The following is a 13,568-nucleotide window of genomic DNA, read 5'->3' as shown; positions in this document are numbered from 1 at the left end:
ATGTAATGTTATTTCCTTCCTGACGCCTTTTTAGCCAGTTTATCTGCCATTTTATTTCCTTTTACCCCCTCATGTGGTGGCACCCAACAAAACTGTACCGCCCCTGTTCAATCTGAACAAACTGTGATGAATTTCTAGTATAAGATCCTTCCTATTGTTTCCTTTAGACTCAATACTTTCAATTATTGCCTTTGAATCTGTGCACACCTTATCTGGTCTGACCTCCTCCACCCACTGCAAACGTATGAGTGCGACCATCTCTGCTGTGAAAACCGATAAATTATTTGAAAGCCGTTTAGAAATGTATATTTGAAACTCCGGTATATATGTATCCCTGTTCCTACACACCCTTTTATGTTCTTTGAGCCATCCGTGTAAATTCCCCTATTTGCTTTATTAAAACACCATCTTGTAACTTCAATCTCTCCTTGTCTGGATAAATTGTCATTAATAATATTTAATGGAAAATGATCACTCCCTAATGTTGAATCTCCCCTTATTCTCCATTAACATGATTTTGCTATACAACCAGACACTAAAGTAAGATCAATACATGATAACGAACCTTTGTTTATATTAATTCTTGTACCTCTACCATCATTTAGACATGTTAACGACATTTTGTCCATCATTCCTTCCACAATTATGCCATTATTATTATTTGTTTGACTACTCACCCAAAGACTGTTGGTTGCATTAAAATCACCACGCCATATTTCTCTGCTGAATGTTGTTCCTGATGTGGTCCCCTCCACAGTTACATCTTTACCCTCGCATTCTTTTGCGATGCGACCCACTCTTTGACACATGACATCTAGTTGGATTTGGTATGTATTCTCTTACTTTATAGTTCACAAAACCGAGTTGAACTGATTCTGGCATCTCATTTTCAAACTGTAACATTACTGACATTGAATCTTTAACAATTCATCCTCTTTTGCTCTTTAATCGTTTTGCCTCACACACAATCCCTCCATTTATTTCGTTTGACATCTTCCATTGTCATATCCAACGGCACTCATGAAATGACTCCTTTTAATCTTGTGAATGAACTTAGAATATATGCTTTTATCCTTTCCCCAGCTAATCTCATTTTGATGATTTGCTCTTGCTGTTTTCGAACTCCACGAATCATCAGTTTTCTATTGTCCATATTTCCTGTATGCTCTTTTCAGATGATCTTGATACCTGTGGCTTCATTTGGGGGCCAGTGGGGCCAGGCCCCACCAGATGTTGCTGTGGAGCTCTATGTTCACAATAATCAGTGGCACAAGACCGTCTTCCTTACCAATAAAATTCTGTTATAAACATTTGTGTCTATATATCTAAGTCTGCCAGAAAACTGACAGGCTCAGTAGGCTAAATCCTCTCTTGGTGCCTTGATTTTGGGGCCGGTCCACCAACGTTTGTTTAAATATTGGACATCTTTTTTCTTTTTTATAGAACTTTATTGAACATATTGTACAAACATATAAACAGACAGTTACACAGAAGAACAGACAGGTGCTCTAACATAGAACAAAAAATAAAAAATAATGAAAAGGAGTGTACTTACATTATTCTTTGAAAAATCTTTCAAAAATATCCGTGGATGTGGTGCTTTGTTTAGAATCAATTAATGTAAGGGATTTACTCTTTAAACTCATCCAAGAAACATTTGAAATAACGGACATCTGAAATTGCAGTGCACTTGCCCAACACGCTCAGTAGACGGCTGTGGGGCACAAATCATATGGCCCCCGAGCTCAGATCGCCCAATCAAAATACTGGAAATGCACACGTCAGGTTTAGGCAAGGCAAGTTTATTTGTATAGCACATTTCAGTACAACAATGCAAAGAGCTTTACATGATTATAACATTGGAAAATAAAAACTGAATAAAGTCAATCAAAAAAAAAAAAAAAAATAGAATAAAATGTAGGAAAATATAAACAAAATAAAACAAGAAAATGTAAACTAAAAGCAAATATTAATCTAGTGTAGGTTGTCCTTGTTGGCTTATTGAAGGATTAATGTGAATATTTTTTGTTTAATAAACAAACAACATGAGTGAGCCTTTATTTATAATTTTTTGTATAAAAACTTACATTTAGCTTATATAAAATGGATTTTCTAGTGTGTTGGTTCATTCTAATTTATGGCTAATTTAACAAGCTGTATGTTTAATTTGTCAGATTATACTTGTCACAAAAAAAAAATTGTTGCGTTTTTGTGCCTCACTGAATTTATTATGCCAGAGATCCACTCATTTTTCTATTGCAACTGTTTCCTCCTGATGTGAAGGCCGCGAATCTGTACACTTTATGCAATCCGCCAAACAATTTTAAATCCTGCCGCCTTCACAATTTCGCGTTCAGGAACCTTTCGTTCAACCATATGTTTGTGTGCCGTGCTCATTTTTGAAGCGGGGCTTGTAGAGAATGAAGGAGGGAGGGGGGATCAGCTTGGTTGGGGGAGGTGCTTTAAAAAACACCCACACAGGCAGGAAGAAGAGGCAGACCTGCGTTTTAACGTTTGGTACGAAAAGCCTAGAAAAAAAAAAAAAAAAAAAAAAGCAAAGCCCCCTCGAAGTAACCCGGCTTTGATAGAAGATAGCATAGCATGAAAACTGTTATATTTCGTATCAAGTTATATGCGCGTTCACAAACAAAACAAGAGCGCCCCCCCCCCCCCCCTTCAAGAGAGCAGGGCCAAGGTTCACAGGAAGCTGGGGGGCTGCCATTTTTCCCCTGCCGCTGCTGCTGCTAACGTTTAACGGTAGATGCTAAAGCGACGGGAGGGGCGGCTGGTTCGGGCTTTTCTAGCTAGCTGGCCTCGCTCGATCGGGACCGTTAACGCGCAATCCGTCATTCCTCCGACGGTCGACGCCAGCGAGCCTCGCCGTTTGATGAATTCGGTATGGAGAAGGTAGCGGAGCCGTCTTGGACCCCTTCGTACACCTACCAGGTGAGCAAGCACAGCGCGGAGATGCTACACAACCTCGACGCTCAGAGGAAAGATGGAGGCAGGTTCTGCGACGTGATCCTGCGCGTCGGCGAGGAGAGCTTCCCCGCTCACAAAGCGGTGCTGGCCGCCTGCAGCGAGTACTTCGAGGCGGTGTTCGGCCGCCAGGCGGAGGGCGAGGGCGACGCCAGGGAGCTGGAGATGCACACGATCAGCCCGAAAGTTTTCAAAGACATCCTGGACTTCGCCTACACCTCCCGGATCGTGGTTCGGCTGGAGTGCTTCCCGGAGCTGATGACGGCGGCCAAGTTTCTGCTGATGCGCTCCGTCATCGAGATCTGCCAGGAGGTCATCAAGCAGTCCAACGTGCAGATCCTCGTCCCGACCACCCGCGGGGGAGAGGCCAGCCTCTTCCAGGCCGCGGGCGCCGCGGAGCTGGGCTTCCCCGCGGCTCCGCAGGAGCTGGCGAACGGAGCGGGCTTGCTGCTGAACGGCCAGGGCTTTGTGAGCGGCGCGCCGCTGCGTGCGGACGACGGCGGAGACGCGCCGGCCGTGCTGCTGGAGAACGGCGGCGAGTCGTCGGCGGTGCCCATGCTGGAGCCCGTCGACGGGCTCTCCGCGTCCCCGCCGGCGGACATCACGGGGGGCATGTTCCACCACGACGCCGGCTCGCCCGGCTCCAAGCGCGGACGGGGGAGACCCAAGAAGGAGGCTGCTGCCCACTTCAACCACATCGCCCTGAAGGACAATGGACAGCTGTTTCCCTGCGGGGCCTGCGGCAAAGCCTTCACGGAAGCGTCGCGCTTAAAGAACCACGAAGCGCAACACGGAGCCTCCACCGGGGGCGTCCACGGCCTCGCGGACGGCCTGTCCACGGCGGGCGGCTTGTCCCTGCTGTCGCAGTCCGGGCTGCTGGAGAACGGCATGCAGCTGCCCGGCGGGCTGGCGCTGGACGGCAGCCGCAAGCGGGAGCGCACCCGGCGGCACGTGGGCTGTGACATTTGCGGCAAGGTGTTCCGGGACGTGTACCACCTGAACCGACACAAGCTGTCCCACTCGGGGGAGAAGCCGTACGCGTGTCCCGTGTGCGGGCTGCGGTTCAAGCGCAAGGACCGGATGTCGTACCACGTTCGCTCCCACGACGGCTCCGTGGGCAAGCCGTACGTGTGCCAAAGCTGCGGGAAAGGCTTCTCCAGGTGAGTCTGGACTTTGCAGGTGGCTGGCAGTGACGTGGGCTGTCATTGAACAGTTGTGTTTTGGTAATTAAACTTAAAAAGTTGCCCCCAGGCAGTCCTCTGCGGCCCCCACACGGAGTATAACCACAGATGTGCTTACTTTGATAGAAAGTTGAGTGGAAGGAAAACATGCACAAGCTTGTGGATCCTCTGCAGTACCAGGACACACTTTTTAATAGGCTGAGATTTCTGTATTGAAAAATCCTTTATTGGTTTGGATGTTACATAATTACTAATAATCTCAGTAGCTTTAATCCAGTATGGTTGAAATTAAGAGACGTCAATGCTTTTTTAATTGAATTGCAGAATTAGCCGTGCGTTAAAATGGTTTACTAATAGTGTTGAGATGCTCTCCTGAAGCCCGTCTGCTTGGCCTAAGCTGGTAAGATTCTCATCGTCCAACTTTGAGTAAAAAATACCTCGGCTTTATGATGCCGCAGTGTTTACGCTCACGCTTAAAGACACACATGTAGATCCTGACTTCTTTGCTTTTATCTGAAATAGAAAGACAACAGATGCTTTTATCTTAAATAAGGCAACACATGTTCCTACTGCTGCTGTTTTAAAAAACAACAGCAATATGAGTTAGGAATGATTAAATGTATTAATATTTGAATTTGATGCAAAAATGTAAGCAAAAAATTAATCTTATCGACGGATTGGAACGGCCGATTTCAGCCGCTTTGCCGGCAGTGCACAGCAACGTGTGGGGGTCCAACGTTTTCTATTGAAAAACCTTTCATACAGCATCCAGTCCAGCTTTAGTTATGTTTGTTTACCTTCTTTACAGTGAAATCCTTTTTTTGGGTGTTTAGGGCTGCACTATAAACAGGATTGTTGTTTCAATAGCGCTTTAGCAAAGGCCTGCTTGAGCGAGTTGTTTAGGAGTCTGTAATATTGCCGGTGCCATCCATTATAAAGCTCTGCTCTCCCATTATAAATTTGGCCACTCGGTTAGACTTTTACTGTTCTGTATAACCCCAGCTTGTATAGATTTTAGTGACCAAGGTCAGATAGCTTTTGCAAGGGGGTCGGGACATTGACATCCTAAACAATATCGTTGCAATGTCAGGTGCAGCCCTGATATTTTTTTTTTTTCTGCTGTTGTCAAAAGAAACCGACATGGACATAGGATTTTTTCTAGGATTTTTGTACCCAAACCCCTGCTGTGCTTTGATTTAGCTGCATTGGCTTGAGGGTGCTTACAAACAGGATCTTGCTTTTTCCTGCTAAGGATCAGTAAAACGTCAGTGCAGTGTGTTGGTATTGTCTTTTTATTTTACATTTTTTGTTTTTTTACGTTCATTCTTGAGCCAGAAGGTCATTATGGGTAACTTTTTTTATTTTTTTATTAGTTGCGCCGTCTTTTAGGAAGTACCCGCGCGCATGTTGATGTTTGGAGAGAAAAAAAACAGCACCACTAGTGGCGCGCCGTGGGAATTACGCAGTTTTCAAGTTTCTACAGTCGCAGAAACGGAAAGCGTTTTCAACGGAGCGTTATCGTGTAAACGGGGGGCACAGGTGAAATCCCTACAGAACTCAATGGCAGAAGATCCTTTGGTGGAAAAAAATGTGAAGAGTTGTTTATTAAACATTTATTTCGCAAAAATAAAAAAGTGCCAAAGGATTGTACTGTGACAAAATACACCTTTTTAATAAACTTGATTGAGGTTCAGTTTTTCAACGACTCCTATGGATACAATACATTTATTGTAGATTAGGGCTGGACAATAATTCAATAACAATATATATTTTGAACGATAGACATATATCGATGAAAAGTTCAATAAAATAACCTTAATTTTTCCTTCATTTGCATTTTAGCCATGTAGAGTAATATTAAAGTCGTTACATCCTCCCAACCAATCACAAACGCAGACCCTGGAACACAGTCATCAAGCTCCGCCCCCTTTAAAGAGTCCAGAGAGCATGCATTCTTTTTTTCTCTTTTAAAAACTTGCAGTTTTGGTAAAAAAAAAAGTTGGTTGAATAAAGGGTTGAGTTTGAATTTGGCGTTTGTGTGTTTTTATATATAAAAATAAGTCGCTAAGCAACAGCATAAAATGGCCAGGTCTGTACTTAAAATATTTGTTTTGAATTTGTTTATGATTATCGATCAATGTGATTTTGTATTTTATCAATACGCTTTTTCTTCTATATCGTCCAGCTCTGTTGTAGATTTTTGTTTGGGAATAATATCACACTCATCGTGAACAACAAAAATCGATGCAATTATTACAGTTTAGAAATGGACAATTTTTAATTTTCTATGTTCACTTTGCTTACAGACCAGACCACCTGAATGGACACATTAAACAAGTTCACACGACAGAGAGACCCCACAAGTGCCAGGTAACCTTCAGGAATCCCGCGCTCGTTTTAAAGCCTCACAGTTTCAGCAGGAACATGGACGTGTTAAGGTGTGCATCTCTGTGTGTGTGTGTTCCAGATATGCAACGCCTCCTTCGCGACAAGAGATCGCCTCCGGTCGCACCTCGCGTGCCACGAGGACAAAATTCCCTGCAAAGTTTGCGGCAAGTTCCTGCGAGCCGCCTACATGACGGACCACCTAAAGAAACACAGCGAAGGGACTCACAACTACTGCGGCATTTGCAATAAAGGTAACTGTTACCAAAATGGCGTGCCAACCTAAACATATGCAAATCCGAGTAACTGCTGGCCTGCTGACGTGAAGTCAGATGGAAGTCGGGTCGTTGAGCTAAATTTGGAAAAAAAAAGCAACGTTTGAACCACTCTGAGGTGTTTTTATTAGTGGTGTTCCAGAAATAGTGTCTCGCCTTTTTGTCTCCAGGATCTCGGCGCTAAAACGAATCAAACGGAGGTTTAAAAATACACCTTGAAGTCTCTTGTCAACTTGATGGGTTTCAGAACAAGTTGAACTTGATGCGTTTATTTGCAAATCTTAAGTAGAAGTTGTGCAAATGTGTCTGATTAGTGCTGGACTTTGTGGTAATAACGTACGCCTGTGCAGGGAGATGGTCGACTGCTTCCATAAGATGTGTTTGTATGCGATTGGTGGACATGAGAATCAGGGAACCCATTCATTTTTCGCTTTAGCATATCTTTTTTTTTATTTCCCCACTCCTCCTCACCTTCTGTAAGCTCAGAGTGCTTATTTTTTTTCACTCCAAGCCTAACTGTTTAGTAGGATAATGGGTTGTATTATGGATGATTTTGTTTGTAGTTGCAGTCTATTTACTCAGAAGGGTCAAATGTAAAATATTTACCATATTATTCACTGCCTGGAGGGTAGTTGGTTACAGTGCCTTGAACTTTGCCACATTTTTCCCCCAAGTTAAAACCACAAACTTTAGTGTATTCCTTTGGGATTTTATGTGACAGACACAAAGTAGCGCGTCATTTTGAGACGCATGCAAAAGCAGTACCTGGCTTTACAATATTGATTTTTTTTTTTTTTTTTTTACTGGGTAAAATCTGAAAAGTGTGTCCTGCTTTTTATTTTTGTGCCCCTTTACTCTCGTATCTCATAAATAAAAATCCATTGCCGTCGTAGGTTCAAAAGCAAACGCGTGACAGAAGCCGCTCTCTTGTCCAGTGAGATGCTACGTGTGGCAGAAAATCCAAGGCTGCACATCACCTTGAAACACGGTGGTGGCAGCATCATGCTGGGGTCGGTCAAAAAGAGGAAGGAACAGGAAAGCTGGAGGTTCACAGGGTTCTCACCAGCGTAACGGACCGCTACGCTGACAATTGTCGAAGCTACGCTTAAAATTAGACCGTTAAGCTCGGTCAGTATGACGCGGATATTTCAGAGCAACATAGAAAGGTCAGTAAAGCTCTTGAACGGACATCAGCTGTAAACTTCCCGCACAACATGAGCTAACGCTAGCTGTTATTAGCTTGACAAACTGCCCCCTTCGAGCTGCACTACCCAACGCTCCGCTGTGGGAATCTATTCAGGCCACACCAACATGCGCATCGTTTGCCCGCATGCACTGACGCAGCCAGCCGTCCACCGTTACGCTGAAAAACAACATAGTCAGAGCTTCATTGGAAGGGTTTGGGTTGCGGGGTTTCCAAAGGAGCGGCCCAGGGGCTGTTTGAAGTCCTGACAGCGATTCTGTTTGGCTTAGTTAGAACTATTTTGCCAAGAACAGGTAAAAACCTCTATTTTTGGGCGCGCTTCGGTGCCGCAGTGGTTAGCGCGTACGACTCATGTACGGAGGCCACAGTCCTCGTCGCGGCCGACCCAGGTTGGACTCTGACCTGTAGTCCTGTGCTGCATGTCTCTCCCCTCCCTTTCCTGTCAGCCAAATGTACAAAAACGAGCCACTAGTGCTGTAAAAACCTCACATCTATTTCTAGATGTGCAAAGTTGATAGAAGCGGACCTCAGAAGACGTTGGGTTGTTGAATGCCAATGTATGCCACACTTTTTAGAGTTTTATTTGTAAAAAAAAAATGTTTTAACCATGCATTCTTCTTTTTTTTTTTTTTCTCCCACGTGACAATAATGCAGTACTGCTGGTCTGTTGCATAAAATCTTAATACATATCTTAAAGTTGGTGGTTGTAATGTGATGAAATGTAAACAGTTTATTTGGGCATGGTTTGTTGCGGTCAGAGGCGCAGCTACCAAACCCCGCCAAAGATGAAGAAGTGGAGCAGTTTCATCCAGTGTGTCGTACATCAGTGTTGGATTTCCTATCTATGCTCAGTGGCTGGGGGTTAGTTGTTTTTAGTTGTCGTTTCACAGCTTCTTGTTACTTTGAACCGTTTTTGAGGTCTATAGTTATTCTAGACCAGCCGGTCCAGGAAGCGTTTCTCGTTCAGTTAGCTTGTTGTTGTTCTGCGACATTCTCTCCTAGCCAAGGCTTTGACTGGATCACACAACTGCCTTGTTCTTTGTTCTTGTTTTTTTTTTTTTTTCTTTTTTTTTTTCCTTTTGTTCGGCCTCAGGTTTCTCCACAGCATCCTATCTTAAGGTGCATATAAAGACACACCATGGCTCATCACTGCCCACTTCTGCCACAATGCACACCTTCCCTGATCCAAGGGGACAGCTGCAGATGCACAACGGCACCCCTTACCAAACGGGACGCCAGTGCTCAGTGGAAGGCAAGCAAGCAGTCGCCCACTCGCCTCCTCCCTCCCAAAACCTGCTTTCATGTCTTCTGGCTGTCATTTTTCTACGGAGAAAACCAAGCCGCCAAGCTCTCCATATACTTTAACCCGGTTCACACATCGATTGTCGTTTTTGTGCCTTTTTGTCCAAACATTCATCATTTTCATTTGCAAAAAAAAAGAGCGCAAGAACGTTTTCCGTAGTTTCTGTCTTGGGCAGGTTTTTATGTATTTGCTTTTTTTTTATTTTTTTATCGCCCATAATATTGAGCCATGTTTACACAGTTATTATCGCAGGAGCTGGAAAAAAGAGCAGAAATCATGCTACTACACACTGTATCCACTCGTAAATAGAAGGCTGGTTTCTTGAAGGGATTTCCTAACTCAGATTAAGCCATTTTCTGATTGAGAACGTATGAGTTCATTCTGCGTTTTCTCCAGCCGTGATTTAAAACGATAGGGCCGTGCATCGCCTATGCCTCTGTCTGTGTGTTGCTGTCCAGCATGGCTATGGCTGCAGAGTTGCGTGTCTGTTTCTGCTTGGCTGGTTCATGAGCACCTCTTCACCTATGCACGGTGATGCATGATCGTCCTGGGGAGTTCTCCATATGGCCGCCCTGGATTCACCGGCGCCCCTTCTGCAGGCGATACCGCAGCGTAGACGCAGCGCACACAGACCGTAGGGAGGGTTTCTGTTCATTAGTTTGGATTTTTAGTCAAAACAGATGACGACGGTGAAGTGTTGAAGTGTGGATTACATTGCCAAACGGTGCCGAAACAATTGTATTAGTTTGTAAAAAATGAAGTGCGGGAGCGGTTTGTCGTGTTTTCTGCTGTCAATGTATTCCCCGATGCCTAGCAAAAGTATTTCTACCCCCTTAAATTAGAATCACAAACTTCAGTGCATCGTATTGTAACTTTATGTGATAGACCAGCACAACACGGTGCTTAATCCTGAATAAAAATTATTGATGTTTCTTAAGCGAACCTCCGGTCACAACATCAGGGCTGCAGAGTTTTTCAGGTATGTCTCTGTCAGATTTACGGCTTTAAGGTTTGTTTGTTTGTTTTTTTAGCTCTTGGACTGTTTCACAAAGCAGTAGAGACCCAAATGGAAGTACGAAAAGGTGCCAAAAAGGGAATTTTGCATACAATGTCCACTTTAAACGCGTGATTTTTATTTTAGCTCAGTCAGGTTGGTTGAAGAGCGTCTGTGTGCCTCAGGTTCTCAGTCGGATTTAGGCCGTTCTAACACACGACTATGCTTTGAGTCCTGTGTCCTGCAGGCGTTGCGTCCATCCAGTAGTCGATTCCAGCGGTTGACCCACCTCCTCAGCATGACAATAAGCTGTGCAGCGACTTGGTAATAAACCGCTGTTTGCTGCAGGAGTGTTGAACCAGGATGGATCCAAAACTCGCAGGAAGCCTGCAGCCGCTGGTCTCAGCCGTTTCCTCATAAACTCTGATCGTACTTTTTGCAGCTTCTAACAGGTTTCCCATCTTCCCATCAGATGTGAACAGCTTCCGTGTGTGTGCTGAAGAAATGTATCCTCACAGCGTGACGCTGCCACCGCCATAATTCACTGTGGAGATTGGGTTTTTAGGATGATTAACATTTGTTTTGGGCTCATGTGGCGGAGAAAGCTGCTTTTCTTAGAGACGTCCAAAGTTTGGGATATTGCTTTAAATCCTTATCCTAATCTAAACTTCTCCAGAACTTTCTCCCTGAGCTGTTGTTCTCTGAGCTTCATGATGAGGATCTCTAACAAACCGCTGATTAAATCCCTCACCGTCGGACTCTGTTCACGAATAGATTGTGTTCTGATCGCAGTTGGTTGGACCGGATTTTATTTAGGGGAGTCAGAGTAAAGTGGACTGAGTACAACAGGTTTTTACGTTTTAGTAAAACTAAATAAATCAAATGCAGGCATCGTGTTCCCTACACTTGCCAATCGTGCGCTACTTTGTGCTGGTCTGTCTCATAAAATCCCAACAACGTACCCTGAAGTTTGTTGTAAGGTAGCAAAATGTGGACGAGGAAAGACCTGTTGACCTGTTACAGATTTTCAATGCAAAGCCTGCAGTTGTTGATTTTATTAAAGGAGCTATAAGTAAGATACGTACTGTAAAATCAACCTAAATCGTTCTCGTTTGTCACCTGGGGTGGACGTAACCTTCCCTATAAACTATCGGTCCTCTCCATCAACAATGTCTGAGTCACGTTTTCCTCCTATCAAACCTAGAGGTACGGTCCGGAACGACTTTAGTTCAGCGTGCCGTGTTTACTTCCTGGTTCCTGAGCCAATCATACGAGAGTTCCCAAAACAGAGCGCTGCTGCATTTGGTATTTTATCTTGGCAAAAGAGCTGCAGCCTGCTAACACGAAACCCAGCAAGAGAAGCGGACTAGAAGTAGAACAAAATACATCATTCACCTGTCAGTAACAACAACGTGCTGTTGGATAAATGGGGGGGTATCTGTCTGTGTGTTGTTCCCACTTTAACCACTAGGTGTCATTATTACTTTGACTAAAGCGGTAGGTTTTGTTTTCCTTTGCAGCACCAGCTGTTTTAGAAGCAGGAGAGGTTTCTGTTACGATAAAGACTTATACATCGGAGAAAGGTTCATAACAGAGGGAATAAATCTATGAAAACGGCTCGGCTTTATGATTAATGGCAGCCAATTGGTGTATTAAATGTAAACAATATTCACTAGAAGGACTGCGATACCGTCTTGCAGGAAGGGGTGGGGGGTGCATGGAATGAGCATGACTTCCTGGTTGGATGGAGCAGCTTAAATCCTGTTGGATTCTGGGGCAACTGGGCTGAACTGCAACCTCTTTGCTGTTTTCTGTTGTATTAGTGTTTGGGGAACGACTGTTGTATCTGTTTCTTGAAGTTGGATTTGACACAATCTGCTTTTTTTTTTTTTTTTTACCCATGTCTCCTAATCCGTGTCGCTCTTTGTCTCCCATTCCCGCTGTTTCCTCCTCCCTCCGCCAACCTGCGCTGCCTTCAACCGCAGACGGACAGGAAAACGCCGGCAAGTGTCCCCACCTGGAGTCGGAGGAGTTGGACACTTCGCTGCGGGAGTTGTCCAACGTTGACGAGCTCAAGTCTCCGATCAAGTCCGACGGCCCGAAGCTGGAGGTGCCCTCCTTGGACTGCAACGGGGCTCCCGGCGGGATCCTCGGCTCTCCGGAGGCTTCTAAAGCCAACGCCGACCCCGAGAAGAAGTTCGCCTGCGGGATCTGCGGCCAGGCGTTTCGCACCAAGTCCTACCTCAACAAGCACCAGCACCGGGTTCACAAAGCCCAGAGGACCCACGGGGTCTCGGGGTCCGGTTTAAGCGAGGTGGCCCCCTCCCTGACTTCCCCCTTCTCCCCCCAGCAAAACATGTCTCTCCTGGAGTCGTTCGGCTTCCAGATAGTCCAGTCTGCTTTCGCCTCGTCTCTTGTGGACGCCGAGGCGGGTCAGAGTGGGATGGACTTTGGAGGGAAGTAACGTGTTTTGCCGTTTGGCCTCTTCCTTCGTAGGACACAGCCGGGTCGCCCACAGAAGACGCTCCTGTGTTTGGGAATAACTTTGCCTCAAGACTACTCTTTCTGTCTCTTCGCTTGTTGTGCGTCCATCGTGTTCGTCAGAAACCGCCATCGAAGTCCGACTTTTTTTTTCGCCTTTCGAAGTTTGCGTGTAAAGAAATGACCCGTTTTTGTTTGTTTGTTTGTTTTTTTATCCCCCACTGATGTTGGTCTGTGAAAGTTATGTTACATTTCTTTCTCTAATGGTTTTTTTTTTTTCCTGAGCTCTCTCAGCTGCACAAATGTTCTCCTCATGAGACGAATTATTGACTCTACTTTGTCAGGAGTAGTTGTTAACTTGCTCACTTTAACTGCTCTAGCGAGCTTAAAAAAAACGGATCCTTGGCCATCCCAGCGATTACAGATGTCTTTACCTCAGAGCACAAGCAGGGCTTACATCTAGATTTAAGTGTTTTTTTTTTTTCTTCTGGGCAGGAATTTAAATTTGGCTTCAGTTCTTCTTTTTTTTTTTTTTTTTAAATCTGTTTCATGGTGAAGATGAAGCATACCTAACAAGGCTGATGCTATTTGAGAACGTGAGACATGCAGCGCCCGACTCGCTCATTATCACCCCTGGTAAAGATGCAAGAACTAACCTGAAAATAAATTCATCTGGTATTGAAGTGGCACTGGGAAAAAACTGCAAAATTAGAACGTTAAGTTGAGCAGATTTGCAAAAGAAATGTCCTGCAGAGAGAGATAATAG

General features: G+C 44.7%; 1 protein-coding gene across 2 annotated transcripts; it reads left to right on the top strand.

Annotated features, from left to right (window-relative positions):
- The first annotated feature begins 2,650 nt into the window (after positions 1–2,650).
- On the top strand, positions 2,651–13,446 carry patz1 (POZ/BTB and AT hook containing zinc finger 1). 2 transcript variants are annotated; one of them, XM_012872686.3, is made up of 5 exons: positions 2,651–4,139; positions 6,467–6,530; positions 6,628–6,799; positions 9,118–9,276; positions 12,307–13,446. In XM_012872686.3, the coding sequence occupies exons 1-5, from the start codon at positions 2,899–2,901 to the stop codon at positions 12,783–12,785; spliced, it is 2,115 nt and encodes a 704-aa protein (XP_012728140.2). In that variant the 5' UTR covers positions 2,651–2,898; the 3' UTR covers positions 12,786–13,446. The 2 variants fall into 2 exon arrangements, with proteins under 2 accessions (XP_012728140.2, XP_012728142.2); XM_012872688.3 differs by lacking the exon at positions 9,118–9,276 and having other exon boundaries at positions 2,652–4,139.
- The last annotated feature ends 122 nt before the right edge of the window (positions 13,447–13,568 follow it).

Source organism: Fundulus heteroclitus, chromosome 20 (genome assembly GCF_011125445.2).
Source record: "Fundulus heteroclitus isolate FHET01 chromosome 20, MU-UCD_Fhet_4.1, whole genome shotgun sequence".
NCBI lineage: Eukaryota > Metazoa > Chordata > Actinopteri > Cyprinodontiformes > Fundulidae > Fundulus > Fundulus heteroclitus.
Note: the sequence above shows the minus strand (reverse complement) of the source record. Positions and strands in the feature narration are given on the sequence as shown.